This window comes from Syngnathus typhle, linkage group LG6, assembly GCF_033458585.1.
Source record: "Syngnathus typhle isolate RoL2023-S1 ecotype Sweden linkage group LG6, RoL_Styp_1.0, whole genome shotgun sequence".
NCBI classification, from domain to species: Eukaryota; Metazoa; Chordata; class Actinopteri; order Syngnathiformes; family Syngnathidae; genus Syngnathus; species Syngnathus typhle.
This window is the reverse complement of record NC_083743.1, coordinates 5,471,598-5,494,777: the sequence shown is the minus strand read 5'-3', so window position 1 is coordinate 5,494,777 and position 23,180 is coordinate 5,471,598. Positions and strand designations below refer to the sequence as shown.

General features: G+C 47.0%; 2 protein-coding genes, 1 long non-coding RNA gene and 1 other non-coding gene across 6 annotated transcripts; 1 reads left to right on the top strand and 3 right to left on the bottom strand.

Moving 5' to 3' along the window:
• Positions 1–2,920: 2,920 nt before the first annotated feature.
• Positions 2,921–9,416, bottom strand: LOC133156059 (uncharacterized). Of its 2 annotated transcripts, none has more exons than XR_009714776.1 (2): positions 9,146–9,416; positions 2,921–4,027 (listed from the first exon to the last, which is right to left on the bottom strand). It is a non-coding gene; the product is annotated as an uncharacterized LOC133156059 (long non-coding RNA). The 2 variants fall into 2 exon arrangements; XR_009714775.1 differs by having other exon boundaries at positions 2,921–3,170.
• Positions 3,058–10,763, top strand: rasgrp4 (RAS guanyl releasing protein 4). The gene is made up of 17 exons (XM_061281782.1): positions 3,058–3,192; positions 5,485–5,672; positions 5,981–6,092; positions 6,244–6,306; positions 6,401–6,526; positions 6,809–6,950; positions 7,090–7,263; positions 7,341–7,457; positions 7,588–7,863; positions 7,958–8,038; positions 8,246–8,350; positions 8,516–8,625; positions 8,707–8,857; positions 8,932–8,968; positions 9,849–9,980; positions 10,048–10,235; positions 10,304–10,763. The coding sequence occupies exons 1-17, from the start codon at positions 3,176–3,178 to the stop codon at positions 10,406–10,408; spliced, it is 2,124 nt and encodes a 707-aa protein (XP_061137766.1). The 5' UTR covers positions 3,058–3,175; the 3' UTR covers positions 10,409–10,763.
• A 115-nt stretch (positions 10,764–10,878) lies between these two features.
• hnrnpul1 (heterogeneous nuclear ribonucleoprotein U-like 1) lies at positions 10,879–23,098 on the bottom strand. 2 transcript variants are annotated; one of them, XM_061281776.1, is made up of 16 exons: positions 22,991–23,098; positions 22,296–22,552; positions 21,614–22,120; positions 21,176–21,389; positions 17,669–17,742; positions 17,444–17,583; positions 17,243–17,342; positions 17,061–17,173; positions 16,728–16,991; positions 16,295–16,417; positions 16,026–16,154; positions 13,650–13,818; positions 12,389–12,640; positions 12,082–12,236; positions 11,690–11,941; positions 10,879–11,489 (listed from the first exon to the last, which is right to left on the bottom strand). In XM_061281776.1, the coding sequence occupies exons 2-16, from the start codon at positions 22,513–22,515 to the stop codon at positions 11,373–11,375; spliced, it is 2,829 nt and encodes a 942-aa protein (XP_061137760.1). In that variant the 5' UTR covers positions 22,516–22,552; positions 22,991–23,098; the 3' UTR covers positions 10,879–11,372. The 2 variants fall into 2 exon arrangements, with proteins under 2 accessions (XP_061137760.1, XP_061137759.1); XM_061281775.1 differs by lacking the exon at positions 22,991–23,098 and having other exon boundaries at positions 21,614–21,902; positions 21,933–22,120.
• LOC133156233 (small nucleolar RNA SNORA50) lies at positions 20,679–20,817 on the bottom strand. The gene has a single exon (XR_009714816.1). It is a non-coding gene; the product is annotated as a small nucleolar RNA SNORA50 (small nucleolar RNA).
• Positions 23,099–23,180: the final 82 nt, after the last annotated feature.

The following is a 23,180-nucleotide window of genomic DNA, read 5'->3' as shown; positions in this document are numbered from 1 at the left end:
GAGGAAGGAAGGGAGGGAGGGAGGGAGGGGCAGCCACCTTGCCATGCCACCATGTTTGTAGAAGAAGGAGTGCCACTCCTTCACGCTGACACATACTCCTCCCTCCCCTCCTTCGTCATGTCTGAAGCTAAAAAAGGATTGGGGGGGGGGGGGGGGGGCAGCCGCTGTACATGTCCACCACCACATTCAGAAATTCACGTCAATTTCCAATTTGACATTTCCTTTTTTTTAGCCTTTCGACAGAATATTTTTAATGTCTGTAATCCTCAGTGAAAGCAAACTGGTTAGTGATCAGCGGTGTTTGATCAAATAACACAATTGCAATTCCAAAATCGAATTTTTATTTTCTGCATTGTCAGCTTTAAATAAATCCTGTTTTTGAATAAATGAATGGAAATGATTTTTGTTGATCCAATTCACCATTAATCTGCAGAAATATCATAAAAATAACCATTAACAGTGAACCCTCAGAAAACAAAATAACACCTAAAATCCCTTTACACCATAGAAATGGCAAGCAGTAAATTATTTTTATTTTTATTTTTTTAATACACGTGGAATGAGGACTCAAACAATCCAGGCTAAAATTACTAATTATTATTAGAACAGTCAAGGCACATCATGTAAACATACTTTCCTGACACAAATGACCACTTTCCTAATAGTTAGGGCTTTAGCCGCCATCTTGTGGCATCTTATGGTATTAAAGAAAAAGCACAACACAAATTTGCACTAGCTAAGCGCAAATAGGTCGGCTTTTTTATTTTTTATTGGTGGGATATTTCCAAATGTAAAATATGGACTTTGGCTCAGTATAGGTTGGGGAAACACTGGAATTAGCCAAAATCATTTCGGGGGAGGTGGATCTGAATGAGGAACATTCCTCATGCAGATGCAGCACGCGCACACAGTCCCACACATTGGCGTTCTTACCTGCTCGGCATCCATGTGGCGTCGCTCATCCTCTCCTCCATCGCCCACTGCGGCAGGTAAGGGAGAAGGCGTTGGAGGGACAAAACCGCCGCCTGCCGCCGGCAGACCGTAGACAAGCAACCCACTTGGTGACGCGCCACCGAAGACGACCACGTGCGGTGCATTATGGGAATTGAAGTTTCCATTGCGCCCAGCTCCAACCGTGGCTCCATTTTCGCCCGTCATGACTTGGCGTCTACTTGTGTAGTTGCGTTGTTACACCAATAGATGGCGACATTGTGTTAGTATTCGGGCTCAGTGGAGGGATTGCGCTCTTCTATGCAGCCGGGAAGATGCCGAGGAAAGATGGAAGTACTTGTCATGACCACCTAAGAAATAAAAACAACAAACAAATGAAAATGAGTAGAAAAAATAAGAACACAAGAGCGGAATAGGTCAATAGCCAACAAGTAGTGTCAGACTTATGTACCACCTTCCGGAAAAACAGGACGAAGCACTTCCTTCTAGTTCAGGTCACCGGTGGAGCAAAAATATCATCAAATCTCGCATAAATAATCAACAAAAGTACAATTATTTAAAAAAAAAAAAAAAATCCTGATGCTCTGAACCAGAAAAAGTCAAATGCAATACTGAATTCACTTGATTTTGTCTTTAAGATGACTGCAGAATTGCTACTTCACAGCAATATAGTAATAAATTGGCCTTTCTTATCCTCAGAGTCTCCTGATGTGATTTTGTATGCACGGACTGTAGGACGTCTGCTCCCTCACCCGCTCTGCTCTGCATCTTTGCCTGCACCTTCTCCATGCCATATCGCCCCTCCGTGCCAAGCCAGGCAGCTTAGCTTCCTGCAGCAAAAAAAAAAAAAGAGGCCACCTCTGCACACTCGGGGTGCATTAATGTCCTCCTCATGTTCAAACAAGGATGCCATTGAGCTGCCCCTGTCCAGCTGCACGGCCACATTCACAAGTGCAAACACTACGTGGCCTGTCTGCTCGCTTGCCACCCTCACACATGACAGTTCCAGGAGAAGAAAGAAGACATCAGGAGCGGCAACCTGATATGGGGATCGTTTCAAATCAGGGTTCCTGGAAACCCGGGGGTCCGCGAGCCCTAGCTTGATCCCGGCATGACAACTGCTCAACATTTTTTTTTAAACACTGATGATGAACTTTTTTTTTTGCACTTATGCTGACCTTGCCCTCATTTTTTTCCTAGCACATCAGGTGTTCTTGATGATAATAATAATAATAATAATAATAATAATAATAATAATAAATTACTATTATTCATTATTTTTGTACAAACAGATTAGTGGTGTTCTCACTTCAAGTTTTCCTGTTTCATGAAACGTTGATATGTCAACATGTTGACTAAACTTGTTAAGCACCTCACCGGACATTGTTCAAGTCAATAAGGAAAATGCTTGCATGTAAATCCAAAATAAAGAAATGAAACAAAACTCGTTTTAAATTTAGGTTTAACAATTGGGCAACTTTCATTACAGTTATTTTTTTTTTACAGTCATGTGACAAAAGTCACTCCAAACATTTTGCGTGGGGTGAATAAAAGTTGCACGATGGAGACAGCTGGCCCATGCAAGCGGACTTTTTCTATTTCCACGATTTCCTATGGGAAGTGGCTCAAACAAGGCAGCAGAGGCTGCTTCCTGGGGTACACTGATGATTGTTCATCAACCCCCCCCCCCCCGTCCCTCTTTGCTGGCCGAGCTGCCTGCAGCTCTCCTCCTTCCTATACAAGCGCTGCATGTGTGCACCATTCTCTCTTTGGCCTCACCCCTCCCCCTTGCACACACACACACACACGCAGAGAAACTGATGCAAGTTCCCCTATCTGCCAGAGCCAGTTCCTCCATTTAAGATGCTGACTTGTTTATGTAGACGCGACAAGTGACTTTTTTTCCTTTCCCCCCCCCCACACCCCGAGCTCTACGTTTGGCCACACTGGCCTTCTTTTTGCATAGGACTCCTTGATGACAGGTGCATGAAGTCTGCCTCTGCTGTTCTGTGCTCACCGCACATGCTCGGATAGTGGCTTGACTGACTTTCGGGGTGAGGTGAGGAGGGGGGGCGGTTTTGTGGATGGCCGGAAGGTGAAGATTTTGAAGAGGACGACGAAGAAGAGAAGGAGGAGGAGAAGGGGTCAAGCATGGAGCTGTAGGTACGCCGTGCTCAGATGCTGCCCAGGAGGAGGAGGAGGCCGTGGAGAGAAAGAAGCTGCAATGAACAAGACCAAGAGGTAACGCAAACAAAAAGTGCATTAAAACAAGTCCGTGTGTGTGTGTGTGTATGTGTGTGTGAGAGGTTTTGAGGTCATGACTCATAAGGTGCATGGCACTGTGGTTAAAAAAAAGCGTTAATTTGTTTGGGGAGTTTTATGTTTGCATCAGCCATTTGAGTGTTGTGGTGCAAGAGTAGTAGCAGGTGATGACAGGTGACACACACACACACACACAGCTAATTTATTTGACCTGCATATCAGTATACTTCATAGTTCAACAGTCTCCTGAGCTCACCTTTGCGATTTAAAAATAGTGGAAAAATATATAATGACAATCTTGTTGCAATTTACTCAACAAATCGAGCGGTTCGGTGTAAAATCGAGGCCTGTTTGATTCAATAGGAAGTTTTTCTATTGTATAAATGGCAAAAGCTGGATACGCCGGTAGAAGTAAGGTTCAATGTGACTTATGCCATCTAGTGGAAGAGCGTGTAATTGACACCTACTAATTGCGGGGGATCAGGACCGGGCTGACCTGCAAATAGTGAAAATGTGCGTATTGAAACGCATTTGTAAAAAGAAAAAGAAAAATTTTGGCTTCCTCCATAATGACCACCTTGAAAATACAGTAGCCTAGTAGGTCTCAGTGTTCATGAAAAATAACGCAATGCGATGAACATAAACAATACACCTATATGAAAATTACAACATAAAAGTGAAATACAACTGAACTTTAGGGTTTTTGATGTCGCTACAGGAAATACTTCAGGACTTCTTTTGCGGCCAGAGCAGCTGCGGGCGCAGCTCTTATCAGATGACGTGATCGACACGCAACGATGCGTGACACTTCGTGCTGCAAAAAAAAAAATCATGCGGCGCCAGTTTCAATACTTTAATCGGGTGCTGCTAAAATATCATTATCATGGAAGAGCTTTTCACATGAGCAACCATTTATTCTTTATTCTAATTAATCAATTAGGGACAGAAAGGGTGAATTTGCATATCGCTCGGCCTGTGTGGAGGCAGGAGAGGGAAGGGGGGGGGCATCGGGTGGGCTTGCGGTTGCCAGGAGTCCTGACATAGATGGGAACATAAAAAAGGGGGGTTTCCAAAGAGGAAGCAGTTTTCCGACTTGAGTAGCACGCAGGGGGGATGAAGAAAGTCAGTGAGGAAAAGGTGAACGACTTCCTCGCTCGCAAGTTACCGTATTTTCCGGACCATAAGGCGCACCGGACTATAAAGGCGCACCTTCAATGAATGGCCCACTGTCGGCTCTTGAGAAAATTCTAGGTTTTTAGGTGCGCCTTATAGTCCGGAAAATACGGTAACTCTTGACATCTCTCACCTGCTGTTTATGTGCGATGAAGGGGAAATACCCAAAAACTTGGTCGCATTTACTATGAGTCATAAAGCGAAAAGGTTAAAAGGACGACCGTTGCAAATTTACATTTGAAATATGGATTTCTCCGTTAAGTACAGCAGAGCGATTTGACTTCCAGTTGAAGTTCACGGTCAAATGTAACACAAAATAAAAATAATCACACCACAAATCAACTATTTTAGCCTATCGGGCGGCTAGCTTAATGCTAACATGTTGCAGTAGCTATACTTGAAGCAACAGATTTCTGAGTTTATTAGAAGTAAATTAGGACAATATATTTACATATTCTTCATTTTAGGCGTCATTTTGATGTTCAATTTAGGGCCTGACCGATTAATCGAATATTTTTTGAAAGTTTTTCTTAGTGTAATTGCAGATTATTATTCAGTGATTTAGTTGTTGTCCTTCCTGCAGTAGAAATATGAATGTAGTCATCACTGGACCGAGGTGTATTTTTTTCACTACTTGTGTAAGCGCTCGAGTGTGTGCATGTGCGTGTGCGTGTATAAGAGAAGGGGATGTAGGTCTGGCCATTCAGGGAACTTGTCGTCATTTCTCTGAACTCGCAGCGTTTCCTGGTAATGTCACAATATTATTTGGCAGCGGTACGGTTGCACACATGCGCGACACACACACACACATTTCTACACATTACACACAACACGCTGGAGCCACGCAAATACACAAACAAAATCACATTCTTCCCTTTATTTATTTATTTATTTTTTACTTTAGTTTGGAGCTTTACAATCTTTTGGGACTAAATCAGTGTCTAAAAAAATGTCTCATTCAATTTTTGATTTCGGTTTTGAATCATTTCCCCCCAAATTTTGAGATCCCAAATTTTAAGCAGCCGTCGACGACTGTTAGCGTGACTAAACGTCGTGACCGCATTGTGTTGGACTTATCTGCGGCCTACTTGTTCTCAGGAAGCCCAACTGTGAGAGTACCGGCGCGCTGAAGAGCAGGAAGTCACCGCGGCAGAAAGTGCCGCACAGACGCAACACATGTCCCAATCCGCAGGATATCACCCGGGCCCTGCAGGGCCCCTCGCCGGCCCCCAGCGCCAGCGCCGCCAGCCTGGATGAGCTCATTCTCCGCTGCCTTGGCTGCTTCGGTCAGTCGCCCACATTTGATCGCAACCTGCTTATGCAAATGAGGGCCAGTACAGGGAAGTAGAGGGGGGGGGGTTCTCACACAATGAGGCTTTTTGTTCTGCCAAGGGGTGAGTGGGGCGGGGGGGGGTCTCAAAGTTTTGGGCTCCAGGGACCATGTGATCAGCGAAAGGCGATAGGAATGACCACCTCATTGCCACGAAAAAAAGGAAAAATTTACTCCCCCCCCCCTCCCTGCTTAGATTGTTTGATGAATTGCCATAATACCGCTTCCTTGGCGGAGGTAACGCTAAATCTACATGTCGCGCAGATTCGGAGGGGAAGCTGTGCAGCCAGCGAGGGTCCCACATGGTCCACATGACGCTGATGATGCACAGTTGGGTGGTCTCGTCGCAGACCTTCGCCAAGAAGCTCCTGGCCTTATATCCTCGTGGTCACGTGGCGGCGCCACTTTCGCGGTCAAATTAATTGAAATAGCACATGACGAGGCTGGACTGCAGGTCAAAATTTGCAAGTGTGAGAAATATTCCAGAATAAGCAGGAAGGAACATGTTCTCCTTGACTGTCTCTCACGTATAAGGACAGCCCCCCTGACAAGCCAGGCCTGAGGCGGGGTCAAGTATGCCACCTGGTCAGGTGAGTGACAACAGTCCTGACAGAACCGGTTTTTTCATCCCGCCCCGTTTTTGTGCTTACTAAACACACTTTGCTGTCGCGCCCCGGTGGCCAGGACCTGGATCGGCCAGTTCCCCGCCGTGTTTGAGGCTGACCCCCTTCTGGAGCAGACCATGGGGGACCTGTGGGCGTTGGTGCGATCGGACGGGGAGGAGGCGCAGATCATCGACACGTCGTGCCCGTGAGATATTTATTTTTTTCTACTTGGCTTCTGCACAAACCTGTTTTTAAAGGAACACTCACATCCTGACTTGCCCCTCCCGGTTTGGATTTGAAACGTACTCAGTGCGGTTGCCTTAATTTCCCCCAGATAAATGTCGTAAAAAATGAATACGATAAAAAACTGCTACATGTTTGGGCTCATGGAGGACTAATCTTGACCCTAAATCACTTTAACAGCCACACTTGTAAACTAAAGTCTAAAAGTAGCTTCTGAGTGACATGGTCTGTCTTTTTTCCCCAGAAGCCCCCACGTGAACGTGTCGCAGGGCCCCTCGCCCTCGGTGAAGAAACGGAAGGTGTCGCTCATCTTTGACCACATGGAGCCCGACGAGATGGCCGAGCACCTCAGCTACTTGGAGTTCAAAAACTTCTGCAGCGTTTCGGTCAGACTCAAGTATTTCTTTGAAGCACACAGACTTGCCACTAATTGGAATTCTTCGATACACTGGAAAAAAATTGCCCGTTGAATTTACTCCATTTTAACTTTTTTCATAACATGTGTGACGGCTGTGGATGGATCAGTTCCTGGACTACCGCAGCTACGTGGTGCGCGGCTCGGTGCGGGACAACCCGGCGCTGGAGCGCTCGGTCATGATGTGCAACGGCGTCTCCCAATGGGTCCAGCTCATGATCCTCAGCAGGCACACGGCCCAGCAGAGAGCACAAGTCTTCACCAAGTTCATTCACGTAGCTCAGGTGGGCGACATTTTTAGCTTCTTCCTTTCCCTGGGTTATGAAAATCATTTCACGAGACGATCCGTTTGTATGCGTAGAGACTCCGAGTTCTGCAGAACTTTAACACGTTGATGGCCGTCACCGGAGGCCTCTGCCACAGCGCCATCTCCCGTCTAAAAGACACGTACAACCTTCTGCCTCCTGACGTCACCAAGGTACACCGATGGCTCGCGGCAACCTTTCATGTCAGTTAACCATACCAGAAGAAAAAAAAATTAATATAGAGTCCAAAAGTCTAAACAATTCCGAATCTTTTCTGAGCACCTTCCGCCATGACATCATCAGGCACTGAGCGAGATGACGGAGCTCCTGTCATCGCGCAGCAACTACAGCAACTACCGCCGTCTATACAGCGAGTGCACCGGCTTCAAGGTTCCCATCCTGGGGGTGCACCTCAAGGACCTGATCTCCCTCAACGAGGCCTTGCCCGACTACGTGGACGGCGACAAGATCAACCTGAGCAAGCTGCAGCACCTTCACAGCAACGTCAACGAGCTCCTGGAGCTGCACCAACTCACGCCGCCGTTCGAGGCCAACAAAGACCTCCTGCATCTTTTGACGGTAGGAGACCCGGACCTGGTCCCGAAACCACGAACCGGAGCCGGAACCAGACCTCAATGGAGGAATGTCACCAATGATGTCTTTAATGCTTCAGCTCTCTCTAGATCTCTACTACACCGAGGACCAGATCTACGAACTCTCCTACACCAAGGAACCCAAGAACCCCAAGATCCAGGTCAGTCTCATGGGTGCTCACTCCACCCAAAAAAAAACCCGTAACCTCACTCAATGTCTGAAAACTACGTTTGGGTTAGCGGTGTGGGCGTGCGAGAAAAGCGAGCAAAGCGCAACCGTCACTCAACCGCATCAAAGTATCAAGTTAGGGTGTAACGACGTGTGTGTGAGTGCTCGTAACTTCTTTTGTTTTCTTTTATGACTGCAGCCTGTCACTCCAGTGAAACCGCCGGTGGTGGCAGAGTGGGGGTCAGGGGTCACCCCCCGCCTGGACCCCGACACCATTTCCAAACACGTCAAACAAATGGTGGATGTGAGTACAAAACATGAGGGACATGAGCGGTATTTTTTTTTTGTCAGTGTTTATGTGAGAGTTAATTATAAATTAGTGAATGTCACACCCACACTCGATTTTCACTTCCTTATTAACTGGTAGCGCAAAGGAGAAGTTCTCAACACTCTTTGTCGCCCCCTTTAGTCCATCATGAAAAACTACGCCCACAAGCAGGACGGCTACATCCCATTGGAGGACTTTGAGAACATCTCCGCCAATTTTCCCTTCTCCTTCTGCACGCAGCAAACTGACAGGTGATGCTTTTCTCCCATACAGGATAATATCCAACAATTTGTCATCAAAGCGACATTTTCAAAAATGGCCGTTCTCCTCAGGCACGGTCAAATCAGCCGAGAGGAGATGACATCGTATTTTATGCGCGGGATGTCGGTGTGCGCCAAGCTGGGTTATAACTTTAACGACGCTCACAACTTCCACGAGACCACTTATAAGAGGCCCACCTTCTGCGACACCTGCGGCGGCTTTGTCAGTCTCTATAATTTAAAAAAAACGCTAAAACCATTTGGAATGAAAAATAACATGGTTGTATCATGTTGCAGTTGTGGGGCGTCATCAAGCAAGGTTACCACTGTAAAGGTAAGTTAGCAAATAAAAATGGCTAACCAAGCACATCGGTGATAGCTTAAAAATCTTTTCCCGGAGACACATTTTCAAAATGGTAGTTTTGACTATCTTGAAGAGTAATAATGCAAGCTGCAAATGCCTTATTTCATCAATTTAAAGGCAGGGTAATACTCAAAAGTATTCACTCACCATTTGTTTGTTGAGTTGAGAAGCACAGCAGCTTATGAATGGCTTATTAAATAAACGTAGAAACTATTCCAATCTTCCCAGCTTGAAAGTCATTCAAAATGTCAAAATATTGAGTTGAATACCAACCAAACCTGAAGAAAAAAAACAAAAACCCAGAGTGGCCTGCCTGCACATTCCACATCAGTGCTTCTCAATTATTTTCTGTTACGCCCCCCCCTAGCAAGAAGAAATCTATTCGCGCTCCCCACCGTGACTATCCTAACTTGTCTTGTAAGTCGTAAAACGTTGCACTGTCGCAAACGTGACAGAAGTAACAATGAGAGCGCCACTGCCCCCTGCTGTAGTAAACCCGCAATTACACTTTATTCTAGTACTGCCAAAAAAAAAGCCTGTTCCCCAGGGTCACACGCGCCCCCCCAGGAATAGCACCGCGCCTCCCAAGGGGGGCGCACCCCACTATTTGAGAAGCACTGCTCCACATGAACATGACTTGCGGCGGCCATCTTACTTTTGATCCTTGCAAGGTGTGCACTGCCTTAAGTGCAGTAGCTAAATATGGCCAGAGGGGACAGACAAAAAAACTATGGTCAAGACTCCACCAGATCCACCAGATCCTGATTTTGCTGCAAAACCCTGAAAAAGTGTCACGTGTTGAAGTCTGGAAAAGAAAAGTAGAAATGATTAAAACTGTGTTTCTCGTCAGATTGCGGGATGAACTGCCACAGACACTGCCGGGATCTGGTGGGGATGGAGTGCTTGAAGAAACATAAAAGCACCAGCGGCTCCTGCCCGTGCACCCCCGCTGCTGACTCCCGAGTTAAAGGGAGTGTGTGGAGTACGTACCCCCCCGCCCCCTCCCAGGCCACAATTCTTACACCCTAACCCCCCCTCACCTTCATCAGGTTCCGAGGAAGAGGCCTTTGTGTTCCCCCACGGCAACGACTCCGAACACCCTAAGGGCTGCGCCCCCTTCAGGAAAAGCACAGACTCTGCGGCTCTGTGGGACCGCTCCACTCAGACGGACCCCGGGTTGTGGACCCCCCAGGAGAAGAAGGCGCGTAGGATGTACAACCACACCATTCCTGGACAGGTGAGACGCCAAGCCTGCACCTTGACTTCAAGCTAACATGTTAACGTGTGTGTGTGTGTGTGTGTCAGGCCAACACACTGCCTCAAAGGAGTCGCTCCATGCCCATCTCCTTCCTGCAAGAGAAGCTGGAGGAGCTTCACCTCGGCAAGGAGAAGAGCCGGGAGCCCGATTGACCATCGAGCGGCAGGCACATGAACTTTCTCCACCACAAATAGACTTTTTTTTTTTTTTGTTTCCGGTCATGATGTCTCTGGTGCTACGTTTCTTGGGAATATCACGAGCAGTTTCCGGATCCAGGATTGAGTGTGTGGAGGAAAATGAACACTAAAGCAGAATTGCCATTCATTTGTGTGTGTGGTTGTGTTTTGAAGTGTGGCAGCTACCACAAAAAAGCTCAAAGTGTATGAGAGGAAAGATGCTTTTTTTTTTTTTTTTTGACAGTTCTCATGTATATGAATCTCATTGCTGTGACGTAATTTGTGACTCCCCACCGAGGAGGAAGAATTAAAAGTGAAAAATGACAAAGTCTTATCTTGGCATATGTGACTGTGAAGTACATGAGCTTGAACAAAAATGATTTATTTTATAAATCATTTTAAAATGTATTCTCAAATATTAGTCACAAAGTAAAGCCAACGTTGCATTCAGGTGTATACAACTGCATTTATTGTAGAAAGACAAGAAACTGATCATATTTTTCACACTGGTAGAAAAGAAAATTTGCGGGAAACATAATGGAATATGAACTACAATGACCACGAGAAGATTTAAAACAACAAAAAGCAAAATGCTTCTACTGAAAAAGTGTCAACGCCTTAATACGACGGCTTCTAAAAGGGTGGTTTGGTGATGTGTGACTGGAAAAAAAAAAAAAAAAGTCAACGAAAAGTAAAAAGCATGCTTTTGTCCTCAACCCTCCCCCCACCTAAACTGTTTACTGGTGCGTCTACAAACCAGCACTTCTCTCATCCGCACAAAGCATTGCAAGGGTTAGCACGGGGCTAGCTAGCATCTATCACCACGCCACGGCTTCATACAAGATTGATTTAAAGGGAGTGGGGGGAAAAAACAAGGTGGTGAAGAATAGGGGTGGGGAGGGGGGTCAGCACACCAAAGTGGCTCAGGGGTAGTAGGGAGCTACTGGGATCCGGAAGACGAGCCTTGGCTACCCTGTCCAGGGTAGCCGCCGTATTGGCTGTAATACTGGTTCCATTGGCTCTGGTTCTGGTAGTACTGCTGCCACTGCTGAGCGTACTGTGGGCACAACAGATAAAAACATGCAGTTCAGGATTTCTATCTTGAAAATTTGCGGTTCTCCGGTTTTGGTATCGCATGATAGAACTATTATTATTTTTATTCATACTTAAAATTTATTTTTATTTGAAATACAAAATACATTTGTTTATTCATTATAGTTGATATTCATTTGGTTTAGACTTTTTTTTTTTGTTGACCTGCTGATACTGCTGGTTGTAGCTCTGTTGCTGTTGCTGCTGTTGCTGCTGCTGCTGAGGGGGTGCCTGATGTTGCTGCGGTGGGGCCTGATGCTGCTGAGCGGGGGGCTGGTGGTGGGCGTACGACTGGGCGCCGACGGCCGGCTGGCTGTAGCTCTGGCTGTAGCCCGGGTACTGACTGTAGTTGCCGTAGTAGTTCTGGTTATAGCCACCCTGGTTGTAGCCGCCCTGGTTGTAGCCGTGGCCGTAGCCCTGCCCCAAGAGTGCAAAGTGAGCGAGTGGACAAAGAGGACATCAACATACTTTGTTGACATCGTTTCCAAATAGAGCCTGACCAAGATGGGGGGGAAAAAACAGAACACTGCTTTCGAATACAAAAGAATCAGGCTTACCTGGTTGTAGCCGCCTTTGTTGTAAGGAACTGGCCGGTTGTAACTACTTCCTGACGACTGTCCGCGATATCCAGAGCGGGAGTCGGAGCCGCCGTCACGGTAGCTGTTACCGTTGTTGCCCCAGCGGCTCTGACCGTAGCCTCCCCGATTGTAACCTGTGGAAAGGCCATCCTTTATGATCCTTCAGGCCAATTATGGCTTGGCGTGAATTTAAGTTACAGATGTGCATTCATAAGAATGAAGCATGTGGGAGAAAATGGCTTGAAATCAAAACTGCTAGACGAGAGAAAAAAAAAAATGCTGGTACCTCTGTATCCACCCGAGTCTCCACCGCGGCTCTGGTAGCCCCCGCGGGGTGAGTCGCGGTTGTCGTAGCGCGGGAAGCTGCCACGGCCACGATAGCCGCCCTGCCGGTTGTCGTAGCGTTTGTCAGGCGGGGGCCCTGCCTTGCGCCCCTCGTCGTTGTACTGCTTTAGCAGCTTCTCGGCATCTTCCTGCTGCAGCTCAACATAGGTGACCCCTTCCAGGAAGTCGCAGGTTTCGGGCAAGGTGAAGTTGGCTTTAGGTGGGGTAGAGAGAGAGAGAGAGAGAGAGAGAGGGGGGAGGGATGGGGATGCGGTGACGACCGGAGCAGCCACACCACCATAGGACAAAAAAACAAAGGGGAGACAAATTAGTGTCGCGCAGAAGAGGCGGGAAGAGCATAAAGAGCAAGTGACAGGGAGCAAACATGGAGGCAACATTTGTGGAGACAGACACAGGAGGGGGGAGGGGGGGGAGGAAAGAACGCTGCAATCCAAGGAGGGCAACTCGACGCAAATCAACGTGTTCAAGTCATTCCCTTTATTGGGACTGCTCGGGATAGCAAAAGAATTGAAATGGCCATTTTAAAAACAATACCAATATTGGATATGATAATAAATGGCATATAGATGATTAAAAAAAACTATCAAACTTAAACTTAGCTCTGCACTGACAAACGGTTGGCACTTAGTCAAAATGTGTTTTTCTAGCTTCTGCATATTGCCATACGTGAAGTGTTGTACAACTCAAGGACGGTCTGATTTGAAAGTAGAACGATAATAAATAGAATGAAACGATTCAATTCAGTTCAACTCGGTGGGGATTACCATTTAATTCAATATGGCGTGGGATATTTTCAAAGTGGAACAATTCGAATCTGTTCCGATTCGACACACTTGCATCTTTTCGATGTGAACTGCTTTTTCGATTGAGTTGGTTACAACATACGCTCAGGGGAAAAAAAGTGTATTGGCGAACTTGTGAATTTAGTAGAGATTACTACAAGCAAAACTTTGCACCCCCTCAGTTTGCAAGGCAGGAAGGAGGCAAAAAGAGGGAACATTGGGGGGAGGGAAAATAATAATCACAACTTATAAATATGTCCAGTTCTGATAACTTGATGGGGAAGGGAGGGGAAGAGAAGCAAGTGGGGACGGAAAAGGGGGGTTCATCTTCCAAGTTTGATTTTTACACATAGAAAATAACAAAAGAAAAAAAAAAAAGTAGATCTGGTGTTTTGTTGCTTGTATCCACAGCGGTCCTACCTTTCATTTCTAACACAGCATGATCGGGCACATCCTTCCCCTGCTCATTGGTTTGCTTTAAAGTTCGCTCTTTAAAATCCTCGTCCGTGGGACAAATTACAATAGCCTTGCGTTGAAAACCCTCAAAAGGACGCATTTTTCGTCTCCTTGCTGATCCATATACATTTGTCTAGCAATGGCGACAAGAAAGAGGTAGAAGCTTGTTTGTTATTGTTTTACTTGCAAAGGCGTTCCGCTGGAATGGGAAGCTGGAACCCTGCAATCATCAAGCGACACAAGTTTGTTTGGCTGGGATGAGGCTACGCGTTAGCTCGGTTGCTAGAGGGCGCGTCGCTCACAACGCTTACCTGCCGTATCTGCTGCCCGACGTTCGCTGCCGACCAACGGGGGGAAGGGGGGGGACCCATTGTTACTCATTTCAACAAAACGCTACGGTGATTTTTAGCCATGTTAGTGAGCTGAGCAAGATTAAAAGGTGGGGAAGGAAGAAAACCTGAAAACGAGAACCTGTCTGTTAGCATGCTAACTGGCTATTTAAAGCGGCACCACGGGGGAGATAGCTGTTTAGCATGTTGGGTGTAGTTGTTAACATGTCCGACTCGCAGATCTTAGGCGGATGGATCAAACGTACAAGCATTGTACTATTAGCATTAAACAGTCGGGAAATAAATAAAAAGCAAGGTAAAAGAATTGTGCCACATTCAGGGTCCCGACATAAAACATGTAATGAACTAGGTTGCGGATCAGCATTTGGATGAATTCTCACGACTTCCATATTAATAGCCTAGCAATGTGTCTCGTAATGTTAGCAACTTTCGTACAAATTTGTGTTGCACCAACACCAGAAAAAAAAAGAACTGTATTGTATGAAAAAAAAAAAACACAAGACACCTGATTAATTTTTACACACAAAATCCGAGGAAACGCGTCTCAAAATGACAATACCATTTTTCCCCGCAGAATTTTTTTTCCGAGTGAGTTTGTCGCTATTGACATGCATTGTGATGTGACGAGATAAGAGGATGACAGCTTTGCCTTTGTTTTTCTGATCAACGCGTCTTCTGTACGCGAAACAAAAGAAGGTCCCAAGTTGTAGCTTTTACGTGACGTTACAATTGTGCGAACACGGTGTCTGCTGGTTCGAACGAATCGATTTCAACGCGTGATTGGTAAAAGATTCTTTCACAACAATAAATCCCTAACAGACGAGACAAACATCCACAGATAAATCCTTAATCATCAAACCGAAGCGTCCTACATCCAAATTTGGTCAATTAAATTCACAGAGTTCAACTTGTGCTTGTTCCTCATTTAATATTTTCTTAATGTGGACCATTAGCAGTACACCACATATGTTAAGAAGTAACCATCTGACATATTGATGATGTTCAACAGGCTTTTTTTTGGGGCGACGCTAAAAACGGCAGTGCTTCGGTGGCTAACGACAGGATTGCCTCAGCGAAAACGCCATTTTGTGCAATAAGTGCGCAAATATCGTTGAATGAGTCCAAATTTGGGAAACACCAGTGTTAGTAGATATAAAAGAGCAAAGCAGCAATGAATCGTCGCAATTACAAGAGACAAAAATGCCAACGTCAATCCCAAAGTACATCAAACGGCTTTTCGTGAAAAGCGACGCAATACGCTACTATAGAAATATCCTTCATGGACACAAACAGGTTTTCGCGTTTGGGCCCCCCACCCCTGATACCTACTTGGGCTTACCTGTTTTTTTTTTTCCAAGGAGCTCGTATCCCACTAGACATGACAACACAGATACAACTTACCTGCACATACTCACGTCTCCATGGCAATGTCGCTATCTGACCCTACCTACCTTTGCCCCCCAAAAAACTAAAGCCCTGAAAATGTCAACCCTGTTAGTCACTACTTACCTTGGGGGGGTCAATTAATTAAAACACACACTCAACAGTTCCGTGTATCTCACTGGTAGTTAACAAAACAGCTTTTAAAGTGAAAAAGCTCTCTCTTAGGAATTAGCAACAGAAGGTGTTTTTCTTACTCACCAGCGTCAGAGCTTACTTGTTTCTCAACATCGTTACAAAGTCACGGTCTACTTGTACATTGTCGCAGTTCACAAGACAAACAGTGTATTGTTTTAGGACAGTGCAAAATATATAGATATGTATAGATAGCGAGGGATGACAACATGGAGTAAAATATTCCGTCACTTTTGATTACAATACAAGACAAGCAAAGTGACAAAAGAGGGTGAGATTCAATGCGGCTTCTACTACTTCTACAATACACAGAGCCCCCCTGAAAAATAAATAGATAGTCCATTAGAGAGCGTAATCAATGAGTGACGGTGCTGAGCGCTTAAAGTGTGCGCGCGAGCGACTGCTGCTACACTACCTGGTCCAGGATGTAGTTGCGTCTCTTGCGAGCGGCGATCTCGATCAAGCGGTTGAGACACTGCGTGGCCTGTTGGATCAGAATGTCCCAGCGCCCGGCGTAGTTCCTCTGGCGTCGCAGGCCCATCATCTGCACGGCACGGACACGTGTTAGAGAAGTAATGACAATAATAATGAGCGGAATAAGTTGAATAATAATAAGAATAAAGGACAGGAATAACAATAGTGTGAAGGTCTTCACCTTCACACTAATAATAATAAAAAAATGACCTTCATCTTGTCCATGATGGCGTTGGTGCCCAGGATGTTGTACTTCTTCTCAGGGTTGGTCTCTGCATGCTTGATTGCCCAGGTGGTCTTTCCGCAGGCGGGCAGGCCCACCATCATCAGAATCTGAAAAGCCAAAGTAGGGTCATTTTGGACCCGTGTATTAAGTCAGCCATAAAAGGCAAAGAGAAAAGCCCCTAAATGAAGCAAAATGAAGTAATTTCCTTCACCAGAGCACTTTGTAATGTAGTAAAAAAAAAAAAAGATTTTATTTTGTTTAAATGAAAGACCTTGACAAAGTCAAAAAGTTTCAACGCAAAAAACAAATGTATGAAGTACTTTTATGCATGCTAAAACTCATAACGGGTCAGTAGTGACCCTAACACATTAACATTACTAAACCATGACAGCCCCAAAATCAAGTTCAAGTCCTTACCTCGCATTCGCCTTTGCTGGCAGGTCCCTTGGTGCCTCGGACTTTGTCCTCCAGGGCCACGCTGTGGATGTAGGTGTAGCCGCTGGGCGGCGGGAAGTAAGGCTGCTTCTGTCCAAAGTTGAACTCCACGGCGCAGTTCTTCACCAACACGTGGGGGAAGAGCGCACGGCCCGCCAAAGCCTCCTTGGTGGTTTTGAAGGCGACGCCGAGCTCCACGCCGTTCTTGGAGAATCCCATCTCCACTTCTTCGCCTTGGTCAAAGTCCTGCCGATATTAGAGCGGGTGTTAGCCTTTTGGACAAAGCGGCTGAGGTTCAAGGTTGCGGTCGCTTACGATGTAGCAGCCGATGACATCATTTTCGCCAAATCTTTCCCCGTAGTCGGAAAATTTACACTCGGTTGCTTTCTTTCCCGTTCCGCCGAAGCCAAAGGAAAAGGGCTCCTCTCCTAGGACAAGAATCAAGGAAAGTTGGTATGAGGAGGTGTTCTTCTTTTGCACCCCCTAAATGAGCTCACCAAGCTGAGTGCTGCAGTGGTTGAGGGACCATCCGATCCGGACGACGTGCGGGTCCGGCTCCGAACTGGGAAGGTGCTTGACGGGAATTTCCTCATTGATCTGAAGAAAAAAAACACGCACAGCGTTTTTCGAATGCAACAATTGTGTACCCCGAATGCAAAAGCGACCAAATTCCGATTTTTTCCGATGTTTTAAAATACCTTCATCTCGTAGCACACGCGGCCACAAGTGACCCCGTGGGTGGCACGTGCTCCCGCCCACAGGTAAGCAAAGCCCTCAATGGTCAGCGGGTAGCCGCTGTAGCGATCCCGGGACACTTTGAAGTGCAGATCGCAGTTGTCTGAGAACCAAAGCAAATTGGACATCCAGTTAGCGTAGCCTTAAAAAAAATAGCGTACATAACCAGGACCCAGCTTTCCACTTACATGTGTCGATAGTAACGAGAGTGTCATCAATGTTCTCTTCCTCGTCTTCCGCCGGTGGCTGTGGCGTCCGAGACCTTCAAAATAGAACCAATCAGACAGTTAAATACTTTTTATACGTAATTCAATGGCTGACCAGCACTTTCAGAGCAAGCGAGAGAGATTCTAGTATGATCAGTAAACAGCCAACTGGTTGAAAAACAATCAGAGTGGAGATGAAGCTCTAGCTTGCTATAATATAAACCCGTTTCTGCCCAAATTGTTATTTCTAAAAAGGTGCATATTTTTTGGGTCCTTAGGTGTCCCCAAGTACAAATATGCCACGCTCTTTTGGTTATGACTCGGCGTATACGAAATATGCGGCATCTATATATAGACTATGTGCTGATACGTGCACAAAAATGGGAGCATTCTGACGATTTGCAAGTGTAGCGTCATGTCATTTATTTGAATGTTCAGAGATAGTTGTGCTTTACACGTAACAGCTGTCTGCAACATGAAAGGGACCATTCCCACAATTTTCAATGGGCGGCCGTCATCCCCAGGGTATGGGGACCAGCCGTAAGAAAATGCCAAAGTTTCTATGAAGACAAGTGGCTTTCATAGCCGTATTTATTTGCAACAAACTTTCAACAACAAACTTTCAAACTTGCGGTACCATAAACGCAGATATAAACTGTAACTCAGCAGTGATGATGTTCAGCCTTGCGCCGCCACTTCCGGTCAGAAAACGGATCACGCGACCAGTGCATCTCACACATTTTATTCCGGCTGGTGGTAAGCACGGAAACACTTCACAGTGCACAGTGCCACGCGGCACTTGGAGCACGCACTGGACGGACGCGACTTGCAAGTCGGCAGTGCGCACTTCCGGCCTTGCGCCGCCACTTCCGGCCAGTGCTCCACGGTGTCGAAGCGGGAGTCATCGGCAACTGCGCACACGCGCGGTTTGCACGATCTCCGAGCTCGAGTGGCGCCTGGTGCTGCAACCAGAGTTCGGGCCACCTCGCGTCGGAACTCCAGCAGAGACATCCCGCCGTGCTCATCCAGCCGGTGCAGCACCCATGCGTTGAAGACGGCCGCGTCCAGCATCCAGGTGAATATCGGCCACCACCACTTCTTCCGGCGCATGTTGATGCGGTAGAGCTCGATGCTCTGGTCGGCGCGGTCCGTGCCGCCCATGCTGCGGTTGTACAGCTGGACAACAAATGGCTGGTCCACTGCCACCTTCTTCTTCTCCTGCCTTGACCAGCGTGACACCTTCTGCAGAGGATGCTCAGCGGCGAGGGTGGAGGCGATGGTGACCACGGCGTTATCCTTCCACCGAGTGAGCGCAATCTTGTTTGCCGTGTCGTACACGACAGACACGGCACCACGCGGCTTCCTCTTCATAGCCTTCTGATCTGTGATCGGGCAAGAGCGCGGGATGCGGTTTTCTCGGATCGTCCCCGTGCAAGCGTAGCCCCGCCTGCGCAGCTCTGCAACTAGCGGGAGGCCGGTGAAGTAGTTGTCTATGTAGATGCGTAGCGGAAGTGCACGCACAGCATCGGGGAGGTTGTCCAGAAGTCGAAGGAGCGTGCCACCGCCCTGGCCGAACTTGCGTTCCACTTCAGAGGCATCTACACTCGCCCCCTGGTAGATGTCGAAGTGGAGCAGGAAGCCGTTGGTCCCACTGTTCAGGCACCAGGCCTTGTAGCCGAACCGCACCGGCTTGTTTCGGATTGATTGCTTGCATCCGTGTCTTCCAAAGTATTCAATCATTGCCTCGTCCAGATCAAGATTGCAGTCCATTGGATACGCCTCCCCGAACCGAGCGTTGAGGATGTCCATCATGGGACGCAGCTTTGTCATCCGGTCGCTGCTGTTCTGGCGCGTGTTGTCGGCACAGTGAATGTAGCGGATGATCTCCTCGAACCTGTTGCGTGACATGGCCCCAGCGACGAGGGCGCAATGGAGATCTTCATCTGTGTTCCAGTAGTGTCGGCGACTGGGGAGCTGGTGGTAACCCGAGAGCAGCAAGATCCCCACCACGCGCTTCAATTCTCCGACGGTGAGCTGGAAGTTGGAGTCAGTCACCGCCGCATACTTGATGGTCTCTCGAACAAGGTGAGGATATACATCAGAAAGGAAGAAGTCCAGCTTCTGAACTGCGCTCTTTCCAACCAAAATTGCGGGGACGGCGAGAGGCCTGGCGTCCGGGAATTTTGTCAGGCGCGTTTTACTCTTGGTCCAATTGTAGTCCGACGCATCTTTCTGCGAGCGTTTCTTTGAGGTGGAGGCCTGTTGGGGCTCCTCTTCTTCCTCAGTGTCGCCATCATCATCATCTCCGATCACACGTCCGTCGGCGAGGACCACCACGGCGGGAGCACTAAGCTGCCGTCCCGAGAGATTACTGAACATTCCTCCGCAGTCTTCCTCGCCCGTGTCTTCGTCAGACTCGAAACTGACCACGGGTGGAGCAATAAAGATTTTATCCACAACTGCGTCCTCATCTTCGATTGCATCGAAGACCTCCATCGCCGACTTTGTACCCCTAGACGCGGAAAGTCTATGTATAGATGTTTCGCATAAAACAATACATAGAGGAAATACGTGAGGGCGAATCATCACTGCAATCACATATGTCAATAACCATTATATGATAATTGTTCCCTAAAAGTTTCACCCTGCTATCTCGAGTCTATCATAATTTCCCGGAGCTCACGTTTTTGCATCTTCCATCGTGAATCGCGATCGTCCGGCTTCGCTCACTTAGCATGAGTGACTCAAACTGGGAAAATGGCAGCGGTTCCGGGTTCGACAGGTCAAAGGTTGGTTATAACCGGATACAATCGGCACGAATGCTTGTCGTCGTCGGAAGCTGCAGAAATTGGAGCGTCTACATATAGACTAATTATTAAATATTTTTTATAAATAATTTAACGGCTGACCAGCACTTTCAGAGCAAGCGAGAGAGATTGTAGTATGATCAGTAAACAGCCAGCCGGTTGAAAAACAATCAGAGTGGAGATGAAGCTGTAGCTTGCTTTAAAGGAGCCACTTGGAGAACAACCATGAGGCTCCAGTTATGAACAAGCCTACTTTTTGCTTTAGCACTGAAGCTTGGCCCGAGTTGTCACGGGTCGGACCAAACGGGTTCAAAGACAGTGCTAAAAAAAAAAAACGTGAAACAAAAACAATACTAGACAGAAACATTTTAGCTTGTGTTCAAACTCATCAAACGGTGGACCTACTGTAAAATCCGCCATATAATGTGCACTCATAAATAACACCCCCACACCCCTTCAAAATAAAACTTGAAATGTATAACAAAATTTGTGGATATAATAATGGTGACTTTTCACACACCAAGTGATCGCGACGAAGAACACGACAAGTGTCTCTTGACGGGCATAATTGGTTGATGATAAATGAGGGTACAATGTAATACAATTTGTTTTAAAGGAGCGTCACGACTGGTTCAACGAATTGAGCCATCAAGCTTGCTTTGGACAATTAATGAACGCATACCTCTTTTCCTCGCGATGCTCGTAGTAATTGTAGCCCCTGTTGTCCTCGTGCGGTCGCTTTCGGCCGTACTGTCCGCTTCTCTCTGACTCCATCTTCACTTGCTCTGCCGGACCGTCACCATCTTGTTCGCGTTTGGGCTCAGACCCACGGCTCTCTGACCCATCATCACCTGCCGCCTCTGGTGTGTCCTCAACCTTGATGTCTTCTTTAGTTTCTGTGATGAACGACAAACATTTAATTTGGTACGCCTGTGGTCCAATCAGGAATCGACGGTCGTAATTGGTGCCATAGGAACTATGCTGACATCACAACTGAGAAACCGAGAACTTTCTGACTACACAATTCCAACAATACTTACAATAATAACAGCGTCTGCATCTTTTCATTTGTAAAGTTTGATACAATCCCGAGTGCGTCTGGAATTCAATTGTCACGAACCTTGTTTGAGCTCGATGTCTTTTTCCTCGTGAGGTTCAATTTTGACTTCTGCCTCATTGATGGCAGCGGCTTGGGGAAGATCAGCGTCTCTGCTGAGGTCCGCGTCTCTGCTGAGGTCTGCGTCTCTGCTGAAGTCAGCGTCTGCGCTTAAGTCGGCATCTGCGCTGAGATCCTGCGCGCTGAGGTCCTGCACGCGGAGTTCCGGTGTGCGGAGGTCCTGCGCGCTGAGGTCCTCCGCACCGAGGTCCTGAGCGCTGAGGTCTGGCGCGCTGAGATCCTGAGCGCTGAGGTCCTGAGCGCTGAGGTCCTGAGCGCTGAGGTCCTGGGCGCTGACGTTCTGGGTGCTGAGGTCTGGCGCGCTGTGGCCGGAGTCGGATGCCGGCCGACTCTCGTACGGCTCAGACTCCATCTCCGGTTTGACCTCGTCTTCTTCGTAGTAGCCGCCCGAATCTCTGCCCTCGTCTTCCTCAAGCAGCGCATCGCCGTCACCTTCAGCAAAATCCTCACCTGTAAATACCCAAAGAAAAAGGCATTACAATTTGATGGGTTTGCCGCTCATTCACCTTAATTACTGCACTACACTGACACGGGTCAACATTTTAAGTAAATTGACAAATGGTGAACATACATCGCGAGACTTTATATTTATTGAAAAATGTAAAAGTGTAAATCTGTGGTTTACCTTGCTGATCATCCATGTCATCATCGACTTCGTAGCCCTCCCCGCCATCGTCACCCTGCTCCTCGTCCCCTCCGTCCGGTGACTCCGCGAGGGCTTCCTCTTCCAGCGCAGCCTTGAGCCGCTCTACGAGATCCGCCTTTCGGCCATTGGCCTCGAGGCCGCGACGCTGGAGCTCGTCTTTCAGCTCGTTCACTTTCAATTTCTTCACGTCGAAACTCATCGTGTTACTTGGTGCGAGTGAGCGTGCTGTACAAATACTGTAAGGAAAAAGCGCGGGTGTGAGACTGGAAAGTTTGCGACGTCGAGTTCAACTTACGAGGATGCGACAGCGCCATCAGCTTAGCGTTAGGCTAATATTAGCCATTCAGCTACATAGATAAATATATTTGAAAAAACGTGACGGAGGGACTACATTCGTGCTAATTACCAATTTATAACACTTACCAAACAAAATACACATGTATATGAAAACTACGCTTTTGCCGTTTTCGTTATCTCGCCTTCGATGTTAGCTTAGCATAAGGGCTAATCATGCGGTGCAGTGCGCGCGAATTGAAACATTGCCACTTGAACAGCGCAATAAGCGTAATAAACATGCATTGGCTTTACGTGCAGGTTGTCCACCCAAGGCACGGTTGACGTCGGGAATGATAAAAGTTAACACGGCAAATTGTGGAATTCCAGTCAGGGCCTACCTTTTTCGACGCGGGTCTCGCGGGCAAATAAAAACGCCGTAAACGAAAAGGGAAACGATTGCCCTCTAGCGCCCTCCTCAGCTTCCTCAGACAACCGGAAGTTGCCTTTCGACCAATTTCCATTGAGTTGTTTTTTATTATTTTATATTATTTCTTATTATTTTGACTTTTTAAACAATTTGTAGTTGGA

Excerpts from the sequence above, each read along its gene's own strand:
- rasgrp4 (XM_061281782.1), top strand. Across the intron at positions 8,969-9,848 it reads GCAAGGTTACCACTGTAAAG|ATTGCGGGATGAACTGCCAC; the intron begins GTAAGTTAGCAA and ends GTTTCTCGTCAG. Across the intron at positions 9,981-10,047 it reads AGTTAAAGGGAGTGTGTGGA|GTTCCGAGGAAGAGGCCTTT; the intron begins GTACGTACCCCC and ends CACCTTCATCAG.
- hnrnpul1 (XM_061281776.1), bottom strand. The coding sequence starts at position 22,515 with ATGAGTTTCGACGTGAAGAAATTGAAAGTGAACGAGCTGAAAGACGAG. Across the intron at positions 16,418-16,727 it reads CCAGCAAAGGCGAATGCGAG|ATTCTGATGATGGTGGGCCT; the intron begins GTAAGGACTTGA and ends TTGGCTTTTCAG. Across the intron at positions 12,641-13,649 it reads TGCTGTGTTAGAAATGAAAG|CCAACTTCACCTTGCCCGAA; the intron begins GTAGGACCGCTG and ends CCCCACCTAAAG.